We start from the raw sequence: 18,481 nt of genomic DNA, 5'->3' as shown, positions 1-18,481 counted from the left end.
ATACAGAAATCCCCCCCAAACATACTTCATATAATAGAGCAACCCCACATGTTATATATCCCATGGAAAGGTCTCTCTGGAGTGCTCATTCCGTACAAAAAGTGCCTGGATTGGATGTGGCTAGCCCGAATTAGGTGGGAGTCCAAGTTCAGCGGCACACGGCACAGGGTTCCAGAGTACTGGTCATCTAAAAACACAGTGCTTTCCATGGGTACATGGAGCTCCCCCAAGTCCTTGGTGTCATTTGCTTCCTCACCTTCCCCCTCTGCTAACCCTCCAAAAAGCGTCCAGATTGCTGGTCCTGGAACCGAGAGCGCTCTGTTTGAAGTTTTAGCAGTTGCAGGAAAGTTCAGGGTTGCTCCGGGTAAATCTAATGATAATGTCATTCTGTGTCCTGTAAGGGAACATTGGAGCAGAATGGGGAGTGTGTACGTGCCCAGGAATGTGGTTGTCTGTACATATCACAGTCTGGGAATACCGGATCACCGAAGACTGTATATATTCCTCCCGGACATACTGTGCACATGGGATGCAGGGAATGGTGAGTGGAGTATTCAACGTAATCCGTGAATTTAGGCAATCCTTTATTACAGAAGATATCTGAGAGCAATCAATCTCAGAGCAGCTTAGAGGACAGTTATGGAGGGGGTAATATAATAAAAGCAGGCTGGAGGGGTTATGTGATAAGAGTAAGCATGATGGGGGTTATATAATAAAAGCAAAGCAGGGGGTTATGTAATAAGAGTAAGCATGATGGGGGTTATATAATAAAAGCAGGATGGGAGGGGGTTATGTAATAATAGTAGTCTTGAGAGTAATTGAGAAGGGGTTTATGTAATAACAGCAGTCTGGGAGGCGGTTATGCAGAGCAGTCTAGGAGGGGTCATGTAATAAGAGCAGTCTGGGATCTAACAACAGTAGTAGAGGGGGTTATGTAATAAATGTGTATATAGTAATTATCTCCTCTTCTACCAATGAACATAACTTATAGCTGTGTCTTTCCAGTATCTGCCAGCAGGGGGAGCTTCAGTGCAACAGAAAGAAATGTCAAGGTGAGTTTTGTGATGGAACTACCTGTCCCACAAACTTCTATATAAATAAAACTAAAAATACAATTCGGACTGCAAAACCCACCCATTGTTCAGACTATATCCCCAGCCATTGTTCAGACTATATCCCCAGCCATTGTTCAGACTGTATATCCCCAGCCATTGTTCAGACTGTATATCCCCAGCCATTGTTGAGACTGTATATCCCCAGCCATTGTTCAGACTGTATATCCCCAGCCATTGTTCAGACTGTATATCCCCAGCCATTGTTCAGACTGTATATCCCCAGCCATTGTTCAGACTGTATATCCCCAGCCATTGTTCAGACTGTATATCCCCAGCCATTGTTCAGACTGTATATCCCCAGCCATTGTTCAGACTGTATATCCCCAGCCATTGTTCAGACTGTATATCCCCAGCCATTGTTCAGACTGTATATCCCCAGCCATTGTTCAGACTGTATATCCCCAGCCATTGTTCAGACTGTATATCCCCAGCCATTGTTCAGACTGTATATCCCCAGCCATTGTTCAGACTGTATATCCCCAGCCATTGTTGAGACTGTATATCCCCAGCCATTGTTCAGACTGTATATCCCCAGCCATTGTTCAGACTATATACCCAGCCATTGTTCAGACTGTATATCCCCAGCCATTGTTCAGACTGTATATTCCCAGCCATTGTTCAGACTGTATATCCCCAGCCATTGTTCAGACTATATCCCCAGCCATTGTTCAGACTGTATATCCCCAGCCATTGTTCAGACTGTATATCCCCAGCCATTGTTCAGACTGTATATCCCCAGCCATTGTTCAGACTGTATATCCCCAGCCATTGTTCAGACTGTATATCCCCAGCCATTGTTCAGACTGTATATCCCCAGCCATTGTTCAGACTGTATATCCCCAGCCATTGTTCAGACTGTATATCCCCAGCCATTGTTCAGACTGTATATCCCCAGCCATTGTTCAGACTGTATATCCCCAGCCATTGTTCAGACTGTATATCCCCAGCCATTGTTCAGACTGTATATCCCCAGCCATTGTTCAGACTGTATATCCCCAGCCATTGTTCAGACTATATCCCCAGCCATTGTTCAGACTGTATATCCCCAGCCATTGTTCAGACTGTATATCCCCAGCCATTGTTCAGACTGTATATCCCCAGCCATTGTTCAGACTGTATATCCCCAGCCATTGTTCAGACTGTATATCCCCAGCCATTGTTCAGACTGTATATCCCCAGCCATTGTTCAGACTGTATATCCCCAGCCATTGTTCAGACTGTATATCCCCAGCCATTGTTCAGACTATATCCCCAGCCATTGTTCAGACTGTATATCCCCAGCCATTGTTCAGACTATATATCCCCAGCCATTGTTCAGACTATATACCCAGCCATTGTTCAGACTGTATATCCCCAGCCATTGTTCAGACTGTATATCCCCAGCCATTGTTCAGACTGTATATCCCCAGCCATTGTTCAGACTGTATATCCCCAGCCATTGTTCAGACTGTATATCCCCAGCCATTGTTCAGACTGTATATCCCCAGCCATTGTTCAGACTGTATATCCCCAGCCATTGTTCAGACTGTATATCCCCAGCCATTGTTCAGACTGTATATCCCCAGCCATTAAGACTGTATATCCCCAGCCATTGTTCAGACTGTATATCCCCAGCCATTGTTCAGACTGTATATCCCCAGCCATTGTTCAGACTGTATATCCCCAGCCATTGTTCAGACTGTATATCCCCAGCCATTGTTCAGACTGTATATCCCCAGCCATTGTTCAGACTGTATATCCCCAGCCATTGTTCAGACTGTATATCCCCAGCCATTGTTCAGACTATATGTCCCCAGCCATTGTTCAGACTGTATATCCCCAGCCATTGTTCAGACTGTATATCCCCAGCCATTGTTCAGACTATATCCCCAGGCATTGTTCAGACTGTATATCCCCAGGCATTGTTCAGACTGTATATCCCCAGCCATTGTTCAGACTGTATATCCCCAGCCATTGTTCAGACTGTATATCCCCAGCCATTGTTCAGACTGTATATCCCCAGCCATTGTTCAGACTGTATATCCCCAGCCATTGTTCAGACTGTATATCCCCAGCCATTGTTCAGACTGTATATCCCCAGCCATTGTTCAGACTGTATATCCCCAGCCATTAAGACTGTATATCCCCAGCCATTGTTCAGACTGTATATCCCCAGCCATTGTTCAGACTGTATATCCCCAGCCATTGTTCAGACTGTATATCCCCAGCCATTGTTCAGACTGTATATCCCCAGCCATTGTTCAGACTGTATATCCCCAGCCATTGTTCAGACTGTATATCCCCAGCCATTGTTCAGACTGTATATCCCCAGCCATTGTTCAGACTATATCCCCAGGCATTGTTCAGACTGTATATCCCCAGGCATTGTTCAGACTGTATATCCCCAGCCATTGTTCAGACTGTATATCCCCAGCCATTGTTCAGACTGTATATCCCCAGCCATTGTTCAGACTGTATATCCCCAGCCATTGTTCAGACTGTATATCCCCAGCCATTGTTCAGACTGTATATCCCCAGCCATTGTTCAGACTGTATATCCCCAGCCATTAAGACTGTATATCCCCAGCCATTGTTCAGACTGTATATCCCCAGCCATTGTTCAGACTGTATATCCCCAGCCATTGTTCAGACTGTATATCCCCAGCCATTGTTCAGACTGTATATGCCCAGCCATTGTTCAGACTGTATATCCCCAGCCATTGTTCAGACTGTATATCCCCAGCCATTGTTCAGACTGTATATCCCCAGCCATTGTTCAGACTGTATATCCCCAGCCATTGTTCAGACTGTATATCCCCAGCCATTGTTCAGACTGTATATCCCCAGCCATTAAGACTGTATATCCCCAGCCATTGTTCAGACTGTATATCCCCAGCCATTGTTCAGACTGTATATCCCCAGCCATTGTTCAGACTGTATATCCCCAGCCATTGTTCAGACTGTATATCCCCAGCCATTGTTCAGACTGTATATCCCCAGCCATTGTTCAGACTGTATATCCCCAGCCATTGTTCAGACTGTATATCCCCAGCCATTGTTCAGACTGTATATCCCCAGCCATTGTTCAGACTGTATATCCCCAGCCATTGTTCAGACTGTATATCCCCAGCCATTGTTCAGACTGTATATCCCCAGCCATTGTTCAGACTGTATATCCCCAGCCATTGTTCAGACTGTATATCCGCAGCCATTGTTCAGACTGTATATCCCCAGCCATTGTTCAGACTATATAACAATATCCGAATTTTGCAATTCAGGCTTTAAACGCTGCCGGGTGGCTGAAATCCAGACACGGATTTAAAAAACAAATCCGAACTATTTGCATTCTGGCAGCTCCAGCAAAGAGTGGGCGAATTGTTACAGTTCCCCTCAGTGGCCCGGGGGTTCATAATATAGCAGCCACATTAAATAGTTTGTTTTGGTAACTAGAAAGGCCTCACCCATGGAGGTGGGGCCTGTGAAATAATGGGGGACTTTTAAATAAGCAATAGGGGGTGGACAGGTCACTTTCCACCTAGCTGCCACAACCCATGGTCAGCTTTTTAGGGTCTATTTTAATAATCAGGGATGTGGACCTAATTTTAATATTCAGACTGGATGACCCAAAGAGTAGGAGGACATTAGGTCATCCCCTGAATATTACAACTAGGCCAATGGGTGGGGGCCAGGGAGTAACTAGGTCCTCCATATGAATATTAGAATAGACTATATACCCAGCCATTGTTCAAGCTATTGTCCTCCATCTGAATATTAGAATAGCCCCCACCTGCTAAACACAGGCGGGCGAGGTGGGAAACATAAGATTCAAATAATTCTGTGTTTTTTTTTTTTTGTTTAAATCAGGGCCCAGATTTTAAGCATTCGGTCTGGATTCCAGCCATTCGGCGGTGCATGGTAGGGACGAAATCTGGGTCAAATTCAGGCCTGTTTGAGACCTGAATTGCAACATCTGGCTGTCGATGAGTAGCACAAACAATGTACAGATTTTGCAGCCAGATGGGTTGCCCATTCAGTACATTAGTGAATAACACTGTATATATGGGAGTCACCGTATTGTGGAGTCCTGTGTGTGTTTCTGTTCTGTTTTTCTTACAATCTCTGATTTGTCACTGTCGTTTTTCGCCCTGGCTACATAGGGGAAGCATTATTAAGCGATTGGTCAGAGTGGTCCCCTTGCAGCCCCTGCCTGCCCTCTCAGTTATTGGATGTTCCACTCCTGCATGGCACAGAGCACCCGCCATTCTCCTCCGTCCAACAGCGACACCGCGTCTGCCTCAACGCCCAAACTGGCTTCCTCTGGAATGGGTCACCTTCAGCATGTTCAGGGGAGGTCACACAGGAGAGACTGTGTCCTGACAAGAGGATATGTGAAGGTGCGTGAGTGTAACCTCACTGAGTCTCAGTATTGTGGGATATAGTGTCTGAACGGAGTGTGAGTGTACCTCACTGAGTCTCAGTATTGTGGGATATAGTGTCTGAACGGAGTGTGAGTGTAACCTCACTGAGTCTCAGTATTGTGGGATATAGTGTCTGAACGGAGTGTGAGTGTTACCTCACTGAGTCTCAGTATTGTGGGATATAGTGTCTGAACGGAGTGTGAGTGTAACCTCACTGAGTCTCAGTATTGTGGGGTATAGTGTCTGAACGGAGTGTGAGTGTAACCTCAGTGAGTCTCAGTATTGTGGGGTATAGTGTCTGAACGGAGTGTGTGTAACCTCAGTGAGTCTCAGTATTGTGGGATATAGTGTCTGAACGGAGTGTGAGTGTAACCTCAGTGAGTCTCAGTATTGTGGGATATAGTGTCTGAACGGAGTGTGAGTGTAACCTCACTGAGTCTCAGTATTGTGGGATATAGTGTCTGAACGGAGTGTGAGTGTTACCTCACTGAGTCTCAGTATTGTGGGATATAGTGTCTGAACGGAGTGTGAGTGTAACCTCACTGAGTCTCAGTATTGTGGGGTATAGTGTCTGAACGGAGTGTGAGTGTAACCTCAGTGAGTCTCAGTATTGTGGGGTATAGTGTCTGAACGGAGTGTGAGTGTAACCTCACTGAGTCTCAGTATTGTGGGGTATAGTGTCTGAACGGAGTGTGAGTGTAACCTCAGTGAGTCTCAGTATTGTGGGGTATAGTGTCTGAACGGAGTGTGAGTGTAACCTCAGTGAGTCTCAGTATTGTGGGATATAGTGTCTGAACGGAGTGTGAGTGTAACCTCAGTGAGTCTCAGTATTGTGGGGTATAGTGTCTGAACGGAGTGTGAGTGTAACCTCAGTGAGTCTCAGTATTGTGGGGTATAGTGTCTGAACGGAGTGTGAGTGTAACCTCACTGAGTCTCAGTATTGTGGGGTATAGTGTCTGAACGGAGTGTGAGTGTAACCTCAGTGAGTCTCAGTATTGTGGGGTATAGTGTCTGAACGGAGTGTGAGTGTAACCTCAGTGAGTCTCAGTATTGTGGGGTATAGTGTCTGAACGGAGTGTGAGTGTAACCTCAGTGAGTCTCAGTATTGTGGGGTATAGTGTCTGAACGGAGTGTGAGTGTAACCTCACTGAGTCTCAGTATTGTGGGATATAGTGTCTGAACGGAGTGTGAGTGTACCTCACTGAGTCTCAGTATTGTGGGATATAGTGTCTGAACGGAGTGTGAGTGTACCTCACTGAGTCTCAGTATTGTGGGATATAGTGTCTGAACGGAGTGTGAGTGTTACCTCACTGAGTCTCAGTATTGTGGGATATAGTGTCTGAACGGAGTGTGAGTGTAACCTCACTGAGTCTCAGTATTGTGGGATATAGTGTCTGAACGGAGTGTGAGTGTAACCTCAGTGAGTCTCAGTATTGTGGGATATAGTGTCTGAACGGAGTGTGAGTGTAACCTCAGTGAGTCTCAGTATTGTGGGGTATAGTGTCTGAACGGAGTGTGAGTGTATCCTCAGTGAGTCTCAGTATTGTGGGGTATAGTGTCTGAACGGAGTGTGAGTGTAACCTCACTGAGTCTCAGTATTGTGGGGTATAGTGTCTGAACGGAGTGTGAGTGTAACCTCAGTGAGTCTCAGTATTGTGGGGTATAGTGTCTGAACGGAGTGTGAGTGTAACCTCAGTGAGTCTCAGTATTGTGGGGTATAGTGTCTGAACGGAGTGTGAGTGTAACCTCAGTGAGTCTCAGTATTGTGGGGTATAGTGTCTGAACGGAGTGTGAGTGTAACCTCACTGAGTCTCAGTATTGTGGGATATAGTGTCTGAAGGGAGTGTGAGTGTAACCTCACTGAGTCTCAGTATTGTGGGATATAGTGTCTGAACGGAGTGTGAGTGTAACCTCAGTGAGTCTCAGTATTGTGGGGTATAGTGTCTGAACGGAGTGTGAGTGTAACCTCAGTGAGTCTCAGTATTGTGGGGTATAGTGTCTGAACGGAGTGTGAGTGTAACCTCACTGAGTCTCAGTATTGTGGGATATAGTGTCTGAAGGGAGTGTGAGTGTAACCTCACTGAGTCTCAGTATTGTGGGATATAGTGTCTGAACGGAGTGTGAGTGTAACCTCACTGAGTCTCAGTATTGTGGGATATAGTGTCTGAACGGAGTGTGAGTGTAACCTCACTGAGTCTCAGTATTGTGGGATATAGTGTCTGAACGGAGTGTGAGTGTAACCTCAGTGAGTCTCAGTATTGTGGGGTACAGTGTCTGAACGGAGTGTGAGTGTACCTCACTGAGTCTCAGTATTGTGGGATATAGTGTCTGAACGGAGTGTGAGTGTAACCTCAGTGAGTCTCAGTATTGTGGGGTATAGTGTCTGAACAGAGTGTGAGTGTAACCTCAGTGAGTCTCAGTATTGTGGGGTATAGTGTCTGAACGGAGTGTGAGTGTAACCTCAGTGAGTCTCAGTATTGTGGGATATAGTGTCTGAACGGAGTGTGAGTGTAACCTCAGTGAGTCTCAGTATTGTGGGGTATAGTGTCTGAACGGAGTGTGAGTGTAACCTCAGTGAGTCTCAGTATTGTGGGGTATAGTGTCTGAACGGAGTGTGAGTGTAACCTCAGTGAGTCTCAGTATTGTGGGGTATAGTGTCTGAACGGAGTGTGAGTGTAACCTCACTGAGTCTCAGTATTGTGGGATATAGTGTCTGAAGGGAGTGTGAGTGTAACCTCACTGAGTCTCAGTATTGTGGGATATAGTGTCTGAACGGAGTGTGAGTGTAACCTCACTGAGTCTCAGTATTGTGGGATATAGTGTCTGAACGGAGTGTGAGTGTAACCTCACTGAGTCTCAGTATTGTGGGATATAGTGTCTGAACGGAGTGTGAGTGTAACCTCAGTGAGTCTCAGTATTGTGGGGTACAGTGTCTGAACGGAGTGTGAGTGTACCTCACTGAGTCTCAGTATTGTGGGATATAGTGTCTGAACGGAGTGTGAGTGTAACCTCAGTGAGTCTCAGTATTGTGGGGTATAGTGTCTGAACGGAGTGTGAGTGTAACCTCAGTGAGTCTCAGTATTGTGGGGTATAGTGTCTGAACGGAGTGTGAGTGTAACCTCAGTGAGTCTCAGTATTGTGGGATATAGTGTCTGAACGGAGTGTGAGTGTAACCTCAGTGAGTCTCAGTATTGTGGGGTATAGTGTCTGAACGGAGTGTGAGTGTAACCTCAGTGAGTCTCAGTATTGTGGGGTATAGTGTCTGAACGGAGTGTGAGTGTAACCTCAGTGAGTCTCAGTATTGTGGGGTATAGTGTCTGAACGGAGTGTGAGTGTAACCTCACTGAGTCTCAGTATTGTGGGATATAGTGTCTGAAGGGAGTGTGAGTGTAACCTCACTGAGTCTCAGTATTGTGGGATATAGTGTCTGAACGGAGTGTGAGTGTAACCTCACTGAGTCTCAGTATTGTGGGATATAGTGTCTGAACGGAGTGTGAGTGTAACCTCAGTGAGTCTCAGTATTGTGGGGTATAGTGTCTGAACGGAGTGTGAGTGTAACCTCACTTAGTCTCAGTATTGTGGGGTATAGTGTCTGAAGGGAGTGTGAGTGTTACCTCACTGAGTCTCTGTAATATGGGGTACTGTCTGGAAATACAAGGAATCTGTATTCCTCTCAGATCTCTGCATCTGGAGTGAGTGGGGGGAGTGGAGCGCATGCCGAGCACCCTGTAGTGGAGGATTTCGAGTTCGCTGGCGTCATGTTCATCACCCGGTGGGCAGCAGACTGTGTGAGGGTCCACGATTCCAGTCAGAGAGCTGCAATACAGCAGCATGCCCAGGTAACTACCTAGTGCCCCCAGTATATAGAGCTAACTGCCCACTGCCCTCTGTATATAGAGCTAACTGCCCAGTGCCCCTGTATATAGAGCCAACTGCCCAGAGCCAACTGCCCAGTGCCCCTGTATATAGAGCCAACTGCCCAGAGCCAACTGCCCTGTGCCCCATGTATATAGAGCTAACTGCTCTGTGCCTCATGTATATAGAGCTAACTGCTCTGTGCCCCATGTATATAGAGCTAACTGCCCTGTGCCACATGTATATAGAGCTTACTGCCCTGTGCCACATGTATATAGAGCTTACTGCCCAGTGCCCTCAGTATATAGAGCCAACTGCCCTGTGCCCCCTGTATATAGGGCTAACTGCTCAGTGCCCCCTGTATATAGGGCTAACTGCTCAGTGCCCCCTGTATATAGGGCTAACTGCCCAGTGCCCCCTGTATATAGGGCTAACTGCCCAGTGCCCCCTGTATATAGGGCTAACTGCCCAGTGCCCCCTGTATATAGAGCTAACTGCCCAGTGCCCTCTGTATATAGAGCTAAATGCCCAGTGCCCCTGTATATAGAGCCAACTGCCCAGAGCCAACTGCCCTGTGCCCCATGTATAGAGAGCTAACTGCTCTGTGCCCCATGTATATAGAGCTAACTGCCCTGTGCCACATGTATATAGAGCTTACTGCCCTGTGCCACATGTATATAGAGCTTACTGCCCAGTGCCCTCAGTATATAGAGCCAACTGCCCTGTGCCCCCTGTATATAGGGCTAACTGCTCAGTGCCCCCTGTATATAGGGCTAACTGCTCAGTGCCCCCTGTATATAGGGCTAACTGCCCAGTGCCCCCTGTATATAGAGCTAACTGCCCAGTGCCCTCTGTATATAGAGCTAAATGCCCAGTGTCCTCTGCATATAGAGTTCTGTCCCTCAGAAATACTGGTAACTCCCCTGCTGCCGTGTCATGTAATAATGAATATAAATTAGATCTGATCAGCTGTCAGGGAAAGAATGGGGTTAAGATAACTGTTCTCTACACCTGGGGGTCCGGTAACGAACAGTCAGTGAATGTTCCCAGTTATCTGAGAGCCTTAGGCATGTTTCTCACATTATCTATATATCTCTCCATCCAAGGTGAGGAATGTGAAGACCGTGGAAAGGCTCTTAAGATGTCCTGTGCAAACCAGTGTCCACGTGCTTGTGCAGACCTATGGAAACACGTGGAATGTCTTCAGGGGCAGTGCCGAACAGGTACGTGGCTCATTCAGTCAGATCTGCCACTTTATGTGCCGTGCAGTATGGCACTTCATGGGATGTTCTATCCAGAATTGCTCTTCATGTGATGTTCTATCCAGTATGGCACTTCATGGGATGTTCTATCCAGTATGGCACTTCATGGGATGTTCTATCCAGTATTGCACTTTATGATATGTTCTATCCAGTGTGGCACTTCATGGGATGTTCTATCCAGTGTGGCACTTCATGGGATGTTCTATCCAGTGTGGCACTTCATGGGATGTTCTATCCAGTATGGCAACGTCATGGGATGTTCTATCCAGTATGGCAACATCATGTTTTTAGGGAGTTTGCCATGAGTTTTTGGAGGGGACTACTTGCCAGCCTCCTCCCCCAAGACTATGGGCCCTGCAAAAATACTTGCTAAAAAGTCTATTTGGGCTTATTGGATTTTAAAACACTTTGTCTGCCCCTTTAACCCCTTAAGGCCAAAACTTCTGGAATAAAAGGGAATCATGACATGTCACACATGTCATGTGTCCTTAAGGGGTTAAATCCATGGGAAAATGTGCCTCTTCCTCTCCCCCTTTTTCCTGTCCTATTGTTATCCATCAGGGCGTTGTCCCAGGGACACTGCCAGACCAGTTGAAACTGGCTGCTTTGTCCCTCCTCAATCTCCCATCAGCCCTAGCTATTTTCTGACCTCACCCTTCCTTGTACTATAGGGCACTTTTAACATTGGACATATTGAGCGCTCAGATCCAAGGATATGTTGGACATATAGGTTAAACATTATATTATAAGAGTTATGTATTTTTATGTGATTTTTGACTTAGAGATATTTCCTGTTACTGGAGATAATTAGGTTACCACAGCCACTTAAGCCAATTATCTCCAGGATAAAGGAGGAGATGGACCGGCCGCACAGCCTAAATCTGTGGAACTGTTTTGGGCATGAAAGCCATGCTTGCGGTTGGTCAAAAGAGACATCCATAAAACTTTTGAACCCCTGCTCTGATCCGGGTGACTTTTGGATATGTTGTTCACCCAGATCAGGGCTATCCAGGGATGTATTTGTACGGATATGTTGTTGTTTTGGGGTGTTTCTGGACTTTGGGTAAAACTGGATATTTTGTGGTAATTGAGTTAGTCCATTGTGTTTGGTAATTGTATCACAGGCAGAGGGGAGGGTTTGTGTACATTAGCTGGGAGTGTCTAATTGTACAATACTGTGTTGATTGGCTGCTGTGACTTTGTGTCCTGTGCTTCACAAGGTCCATGTGGGTGGTAACCTTTTGGGGAAAACTGTAAGAAATGCCTTTGTGTTTATTAAACCAGTTCTACTTGACCCTCAACTCGCAGCCTTGACTCGTGTTTGGAGGGGACAGCTATAATTACTACAGACATTGCTATGCTCTTCATACTCCCTTAGCTTCACTGAGCTCTTGTAAGAGCTTGTTCCTGTTCCTGCTTTGCTCTCTGGAAAGAAGAGCTTCACCCACTGGAACCTGGAGCCTTGCGGCGGTTTGTGGGGTCTGCAGTGCTTATGGTGTCCAGTGCGGTGCTGATGGTCCTTGGTGAGCGCTAGGAGCATCCTTTATCTGGTCCAACCCTCAGCTAGCCTGGGGAAACCATAACAAGAGTATTCAGAGAAGATTTAAGATCCCACATGTCCATAGCTAGTTTGCTAGTTTCAGGCAGGCCTTCATTCCTCACAATGAGTCCAACCAAATTCATGGTCCAGGAAAACCAATTGAATTGAATTGTCCTACTGATAGTTCCACTGTTGGCACTTTCACCAGATTCACTTTAATATAGAACCCCCCTGTGAGTCCCGGATACCTCATTTTAATGTGTATACATGGGAAGTGTTTATGCAACAATACAGCCCTGATTATTCACACCACCAGAATGAGTAGGGTTACTCTACCTGCATAATCCAGGGTACAAAGTGGGAACAGCAGGGCAGGACTGCAAACTTGTGATGGTAATGAATCCGGGACTGTTGGGAGATATATATTAGAGGTGTACCCACGCAGGTGCTGCCATAAATTCCATGAAAACCATCGTGATACAATTTATCCTCAATGGACCTTGGTAAATGAGGGAAATAACTTTTGTGTTTATAAAAGTGCCTGTTGCGGAACATACCGCTAACTTTGTATGTTTTATCTTTTATTCATTCGGGAGTTATGGTATCAGAACACTCTACATTCGACTCCCAAACGAGAACCACCCTGGTCCCCCATTTGAACACTCTCACCTAGTAACTTTAGTGCAAAACCACAAAGGAAGTAATTAATAAATGCCATCTGTAGTTTTTCTCATGTAATTATCTCTCAGGCATAAAGGACCCTGGAAGGAAAATCCTGTAATGTTGTGTTGGAGACCCCATGTTAGGGGTCTATGCATAAAAGCTGTGTGTGGCCTGAATAAAATCAGTTGACTCCCAGAACTATGTTTCATCTGGTTACTGGAGGAATAGATGCTTGTATGTTTAATGGTACCAGTCTGGCCGAGAGGAGGAATTAGCGGAGGTAACCATATGGGTTACCCGGGAACCACTACAGTGCCAATTACTATAGGTGTTGCAATCAAAAGTGTGGAATGATCTTTAACTTGGGACCAAAACCAGTGAATTCACAGCTTGTTTCCCCTGTTGGCATTGTGACTAATTTACCCAGAAGCCCTATCATGCCGATATTTTATCTATGCAGGGTGCCGTTGTCCAGAGGGTTGGCTACTGCAGGACAGGAAGTGTGTGCCAGTCTCTGACTGTAGGTGCGGCCTGCCCACTGCTAACGCTACCATCGAGTATAACCCTGGCGACACTGTGCTCGTTGAATGCAATAATTGGTAAGTTATATATATATTGAAGAATGTTAATATTTTCAATATTCAATCATTTCAGATTTTCTTGAGAATCTGATCATCCATTAAAAATGCAAAGAAAATTTTTCATTGGTGTTCCCTATAGCAATGCTGTAATCGCACTAAATTCTTAGCCCTACAACATCACCATAGCATGGGTCAGATTGCTGTCCAATATAACCACCTCTCTAGTCAGAATGCTGTCCACTATCACCACAGCGCCGGTCAGAATGCTGTACACTATCACCACAGCGCCGGTCAGAATGCTGTACACTATCACCACAGCGCCGGTCAGAATGCTGTACACTATCACCACTGCGCCGGTCAGAATGCTGTCCACTATCACCACAGCGCCGGTCAGAATGCTGTCCACTATCACCACAGCGCTAGTCAGAATGCTGTACACTATCACCACAGCGCTAGTCAGAATCCTGTCCACTATCACCACAGCGCCGGTCAGAATGCTGTACTCTATCACCAGAGCGCTAGTCAGAATGCTGTACACTATCACCACAGCGCTAGTCAGAATGCTGTACACTATCACCACAGCGCTGGTCAGAATGCTGTACACTATCACCACAGCGCCGGTCAGAATGCTGTACACTATCACCACAGCGCCGGTCAGAATGCTGTACACTATCACCACAGCGCTAGTCAGAATGCTGTCCACTATCACCACAGCGCTAGTCAGAATGCTGTCCACTATCACCACAGCGCTGGTCAGAATGCTGTACACTATCACCACAGCGCTAGTCAGAATGCTGTACACTATCACCACAGCGCTAGTCAGAATGCTGTACACTATCACCACAGCGCCGTTCAGAATGCTGTACACTATCACCACAGCGCCGGTCAGAATGCTGTACACTATCACCACAGCGCCGGTCAGAATGCTGTACACTATCACCACAGCGCTAGTCAGAATGCTGTCCACTATCACCACAGCGCTAGTCAGAATGCTGTCCACTATCACCACAGTGCCAGTCAGAATGCTGTACACTATCACCACAGCGCTGGTCAGAATGCTGTACACTATCACCACAGCGCTAGTCAGAATGCTGTACACTATCACCACAGCGCTAGTCAGAATGCTGTACACTATCACCACAGCGCTAGTCAGAATGCTGTACACTATCACCACAGCGCCATTCAGAATGCTGTACACTATCACCACAGCGCCGGTCAGAATGCTGTCCACTATCACCACAGCGCCGGTCAGAATGCTGTCCACTATCACCACAGCGCCGGTCAGAATGCTGTACACTATCACCACAGCGCCGGTCAGAATGCTGTACACTATCACCACAGCGCCGGTCAGAATGCTGTACACTATCACCACAGCGCCGGTCAGAATGCTGTACACTATCACCACAGCGCCGGTCAGAATGCTGTACACTATCACCAGAGCGCTAGTCAGAATGCTGTCTACTATCACCACAGCGCCGGTCAGAATGCTGTACACTATCACCACAGCGCCGGTCAGAATGCTGTACACTATCACCACAGCGCCGGTCAGAATGCTGTACACTATCACCACAGCGCCGGTCAGAATGCTGTACACTATCACCAGAGCGCTAGTCAGAATGCTGTCTACTATCACCACAGCGCCGGTCAGAATGCTGTACACTATCACCACAGCGCCGGTCAGAATGCTGTACACTATCACCACAGCGCCGGTCAGAATGCTGTACACTATCACCACAGCGCCGGTCAGAATGCTGTACACTATCACCACAGCGCCGGTCAGAATGCTGTACACTATCACCACAGCGCCGGTCAGAATGCTGTACACTATCACCAGAGCGCTAGTCAGAATGCTGTCTACTATCACCCCAGCGCCGGTCAGAATGCTGTACACTATCACCACAGCGCTAGTCAGAATGCTGTCCACTATCACCACAGCGCTAGTCAGAATGCTGTACACTATCACCACAGCGCCGGTCAGAATGCTGTACACTATCACCACAGCGCCGGTCAGAATGCTGTACACTATCACCACAGCGCTAGTCAGAATGCTGTACACTATCACCACAGCGCTAGTCAGAATGCTGTACACTATCACCACTGCGCCGTTCAGAATGCTGTACACTATCACCACAGCGCCGGTCAGAATGCTGTACACTATCACCACAGCGCGGGTCAGAATGCTGTACACTATCACCACAGCGCTAGTCAGAATGCTGTACACTATCACCACAGCGCCGGTCAGAATGCTGTACACTATCACCACAGCGCTAGTCAGAATGCTGTACACTATCACCACAGCACTAGTCAGAATGCTGTACACTATCACCACAGCGCTAGTCAGAATGCTGTACACTATCACCACAGCGCCGGTCAGAATGCTGTACACTATCACCACAGCGCCGGTCAGAATGCTGTCCAATATCGCTACCATGCTGGTCAGAATGTTGGTCAGAATGCTGTCCAATGTTAAAGTTTAGGTTAAATTAGCGTATCCCTGCATCCAACCTGGCATCCTCATAGGATGGACATACAGTGGCGAAGCCCTTATCCTAACTGATGTAAAGATGATAACCGTGACCTCTAAATCTAACAAAAACTTCTTGTTACTCTAACGGCAGCAGTGAAAAGTAAGATTGTATTATTGGTATTGAATGTAGTATTATTACAAAGTTACTCGAATCATGTCAGATGTTTCAAACTCATTGTTGGGACAGAGTTATTATAAATGGATACAGCCATCTCTTTGCCATGAGTACGTTAAACAGTGGAATGAGTTGTAATCCTTATAACGCAACAGACAGTGCTCGACTCAAGCTTTTCATTGTACTAATTCCATCCAATAACCCCTCTCTCTGTGTGCAGTTCCTGTGTGAATGGGACCTTCACCTGTACACAGCTGGCCTGTCCATCCCACGGACCCTGGACTGACTGGGATCCCTGTTCTGCGAGCTGTGGTGGTGGACACAGACAGAGGACCCGCACATGCTCACAGAGGAGCCCCAATGGAGCACCCTGCGGGAATGATACAATGGAAGTGGAAGAGTGTAACAGTGAAGCGTGCCCAGGTAATGCCATTCGTAGTCTGCTATGTACTAACATGGTGCTCATTGAGTCTCCTAAATACATGGAAAAATTCTCAAAATATATATATATATATATATCCCTATAAATATCTCTGGTGTATCCGTTCAGGCTCTCCACTGGCAACTTCAGACTCCAGAGACTGCATTAATGCTTGCTTGTGAAAATGGTGAAAATTTGTTTTTAATTCAAATTGACCAGATATTTAACTATTAAAATATCTCTGCCTACATTTCTGTACATTTAGACGTATTCATATTTATAGCATGAGCCTCCAACTGTGCTAATTGGAGCCCTTGCTTCTCTTGCAGCTGATTGTGTTTTGAGTGAGTGGTCAGAATGGACAGAGTGCAGCGCTAGTTGTGGAGGAGGGGTATCCGAGAGGAACAGAACCATCATTGTACCAGCCGATCCTGGGGGAAAAATATGCACCACCCCATTGGTTCTTCACAGATCATGCAACGTACACAGCTGCACCCCAGGTACCAAACCCATAAACTGCAAGCCATGTCCCAACAACAGTGTAAATATCCATAAACTGTGTGCTCTGTTAGAAACCCAATTCATCCTCAGACATTTTATCCAAGGAATCAAACCCATGAACAGCATGCCACATACACCACACAGTCTAAACGCATAGAGTGGAAGACACGCAACAACCCCAGTCTAAACCCATGTACTGCATGACACCTATCAACTCCCTAAACTGCATGTCCCATACCAAAGCCAGTCCCAACCCCAAAACCCCATGATACTTATCAAACTCAGTCACAACCCATAAACTGCATTCCATATACTCAACCCAGTCCAAACCCATAAACATCATGCTATGTCTCCAACCAAGTCCAAAACCATAAGCAGCATGCCATGTCTCCAACCCAATCATGGGCGTAGGAACCGGGGGGGATGGGGGGGACGCATCCCCCCCAGCAAATCATGCGGGGGGGACAGGTAATGGGGAAATCCCCCCCCAGCTCCGCCGGCCCCCCTTTTGCTGCAGCCGCCCGAGCGCTCTGTAGAGAGCCTCAGGCGGCTGCAGCTCTGCCCGGGCTGGGCGCAGCCAGAGGAGAGGGGCTTACAGGAGGTAAGCGCTCAGCGCTCCCTCCTGTCATCCCTCAATGTAGCATGGCCGAGCGCTGTATAGTCCGCCGGTACAGGGAGCATCTGTCTCCTGTACCCGGCCGGACTAAAAGGAAGTGAACACTGAGTGTGCACTTCCTTTTAGTCCGCTGGGTACAGGAAACAAAAGCTCCCTGTACCCGCGGACAGTACAGAGCTTGGCCATGCTACAACACAGGTAGGGGAGGGGGGAAGAAAGAAACAGGGAGGGGAGGGGAGGGGGGGAAGAAAGAAACAGGGAGGGAGGGAGGGGAGGGGAGGGGGGGGAAGAAAGAAACAGGGAGGGAGGGAGGGGGATAAAGAAACAGGGAGGGGGGTAAAGAAACAGGGAGGAGGGGGGGTAAAGAAACAGGGAGGGAGGGGGGGTAAAGAAACAGGGAGGGAGGGGGGGGGGTAAAGAAACAGGGAGGGAGGGGGGGTAAAGAAACAGGGAGGGAGGGGGGTAAAGAAACAGGGAGGGAGGGGGGGTAAAGAAACAGGGAGGGAGGGGGGGTAAAGAAACAGGGAGGGAGGGGGGGTAAAGAAACAGGGAGGGAGGGGGGATAAAGAAACAGGGAGGGAGGGGGGATAAAGAAACAGGGAGGGAGGGGGGGATAAAGAAACAGGGAGGGAGGGGGGTAAAGAAACAGGGAGGGGGGATAAAGAAACAGGGAGGGAGGGGGGATAAAGAAACAGGGAGGTAGGGGGGATAAAGAAACAGGGAGGGAGGGGGGATAAAGAAACAGGGAGGGGGGGATAAAGAAACAGGGAGGGAGGGGGGGATAAAGAAACAGGGAGGGAGGGGGGATAAAGAAACAGGGAGGGAGGGGGGATAAAGAAACAGGGAGGGAGGGGGGATAAAGAAACAGGGAGGGAGGGGGGATAAAGA

At 47.3% G+C, this 18,481-nt stretch overlaps 1 protein-coding gene across 1 annotated transcript in view; it reads left to right on the top strand.

Annotated features, from left to right (window-relative positions):
* The window catches only part of LOC134609506 (SCO-spondin-like), a 267,787-nt gene that overhangs the window by 225,485 nt on the left and 23,821 nt on the right, over positions 1–18,481 (top strand). Inside the window, exons 97-104 of the mRNA XM_063453166.1 lie at positions 402–541; positions 1,006–1,052; positions 5,252–5,488; positions 9,190–9,351; positions 10,474–10,590; positions 13,293–13,431; positions 16,276–16,478; positions 16,806–16,976. Coding sequence (XP_063309236.1) covers positions 402–541; positions 1,006–1,052; positions 5,252–5,488; positions 9,190–9,351; positions 10,474–10,590; positions 13,293–13,431; positions 16,276–16,478; positions 16,806–16,976 — 1,216 coding nt within the window. The remainder of the gene's footprint in view (positions 1–401; positions 542–1,005; positions 1,053–5,251; positions 5,489–9,189; positions 9,352–10,473; positions 10,591–13,292; positions 13,432–16,275; positions 16,479–16,805; positions 16,977–18,481) is intronic.

This window comes from Pelobates fuscus, chromosome 4 (genome assembly GCF_036172605.1).
Source record: "Pelobates fuscus isolate aPelFus1 chromosome 4, aPelFus1.pri, whole genome shotgun sequence".
NCBI classification, from domain to species: Eukaryota; Metazoa; Chordata; class Amphibia; order Anura; family Pelobatidae; genus Pelobates; species Pelobates fuscus.
This window is presented reverse-complemented; position numbering and strand designations above follow the sequence as displayed.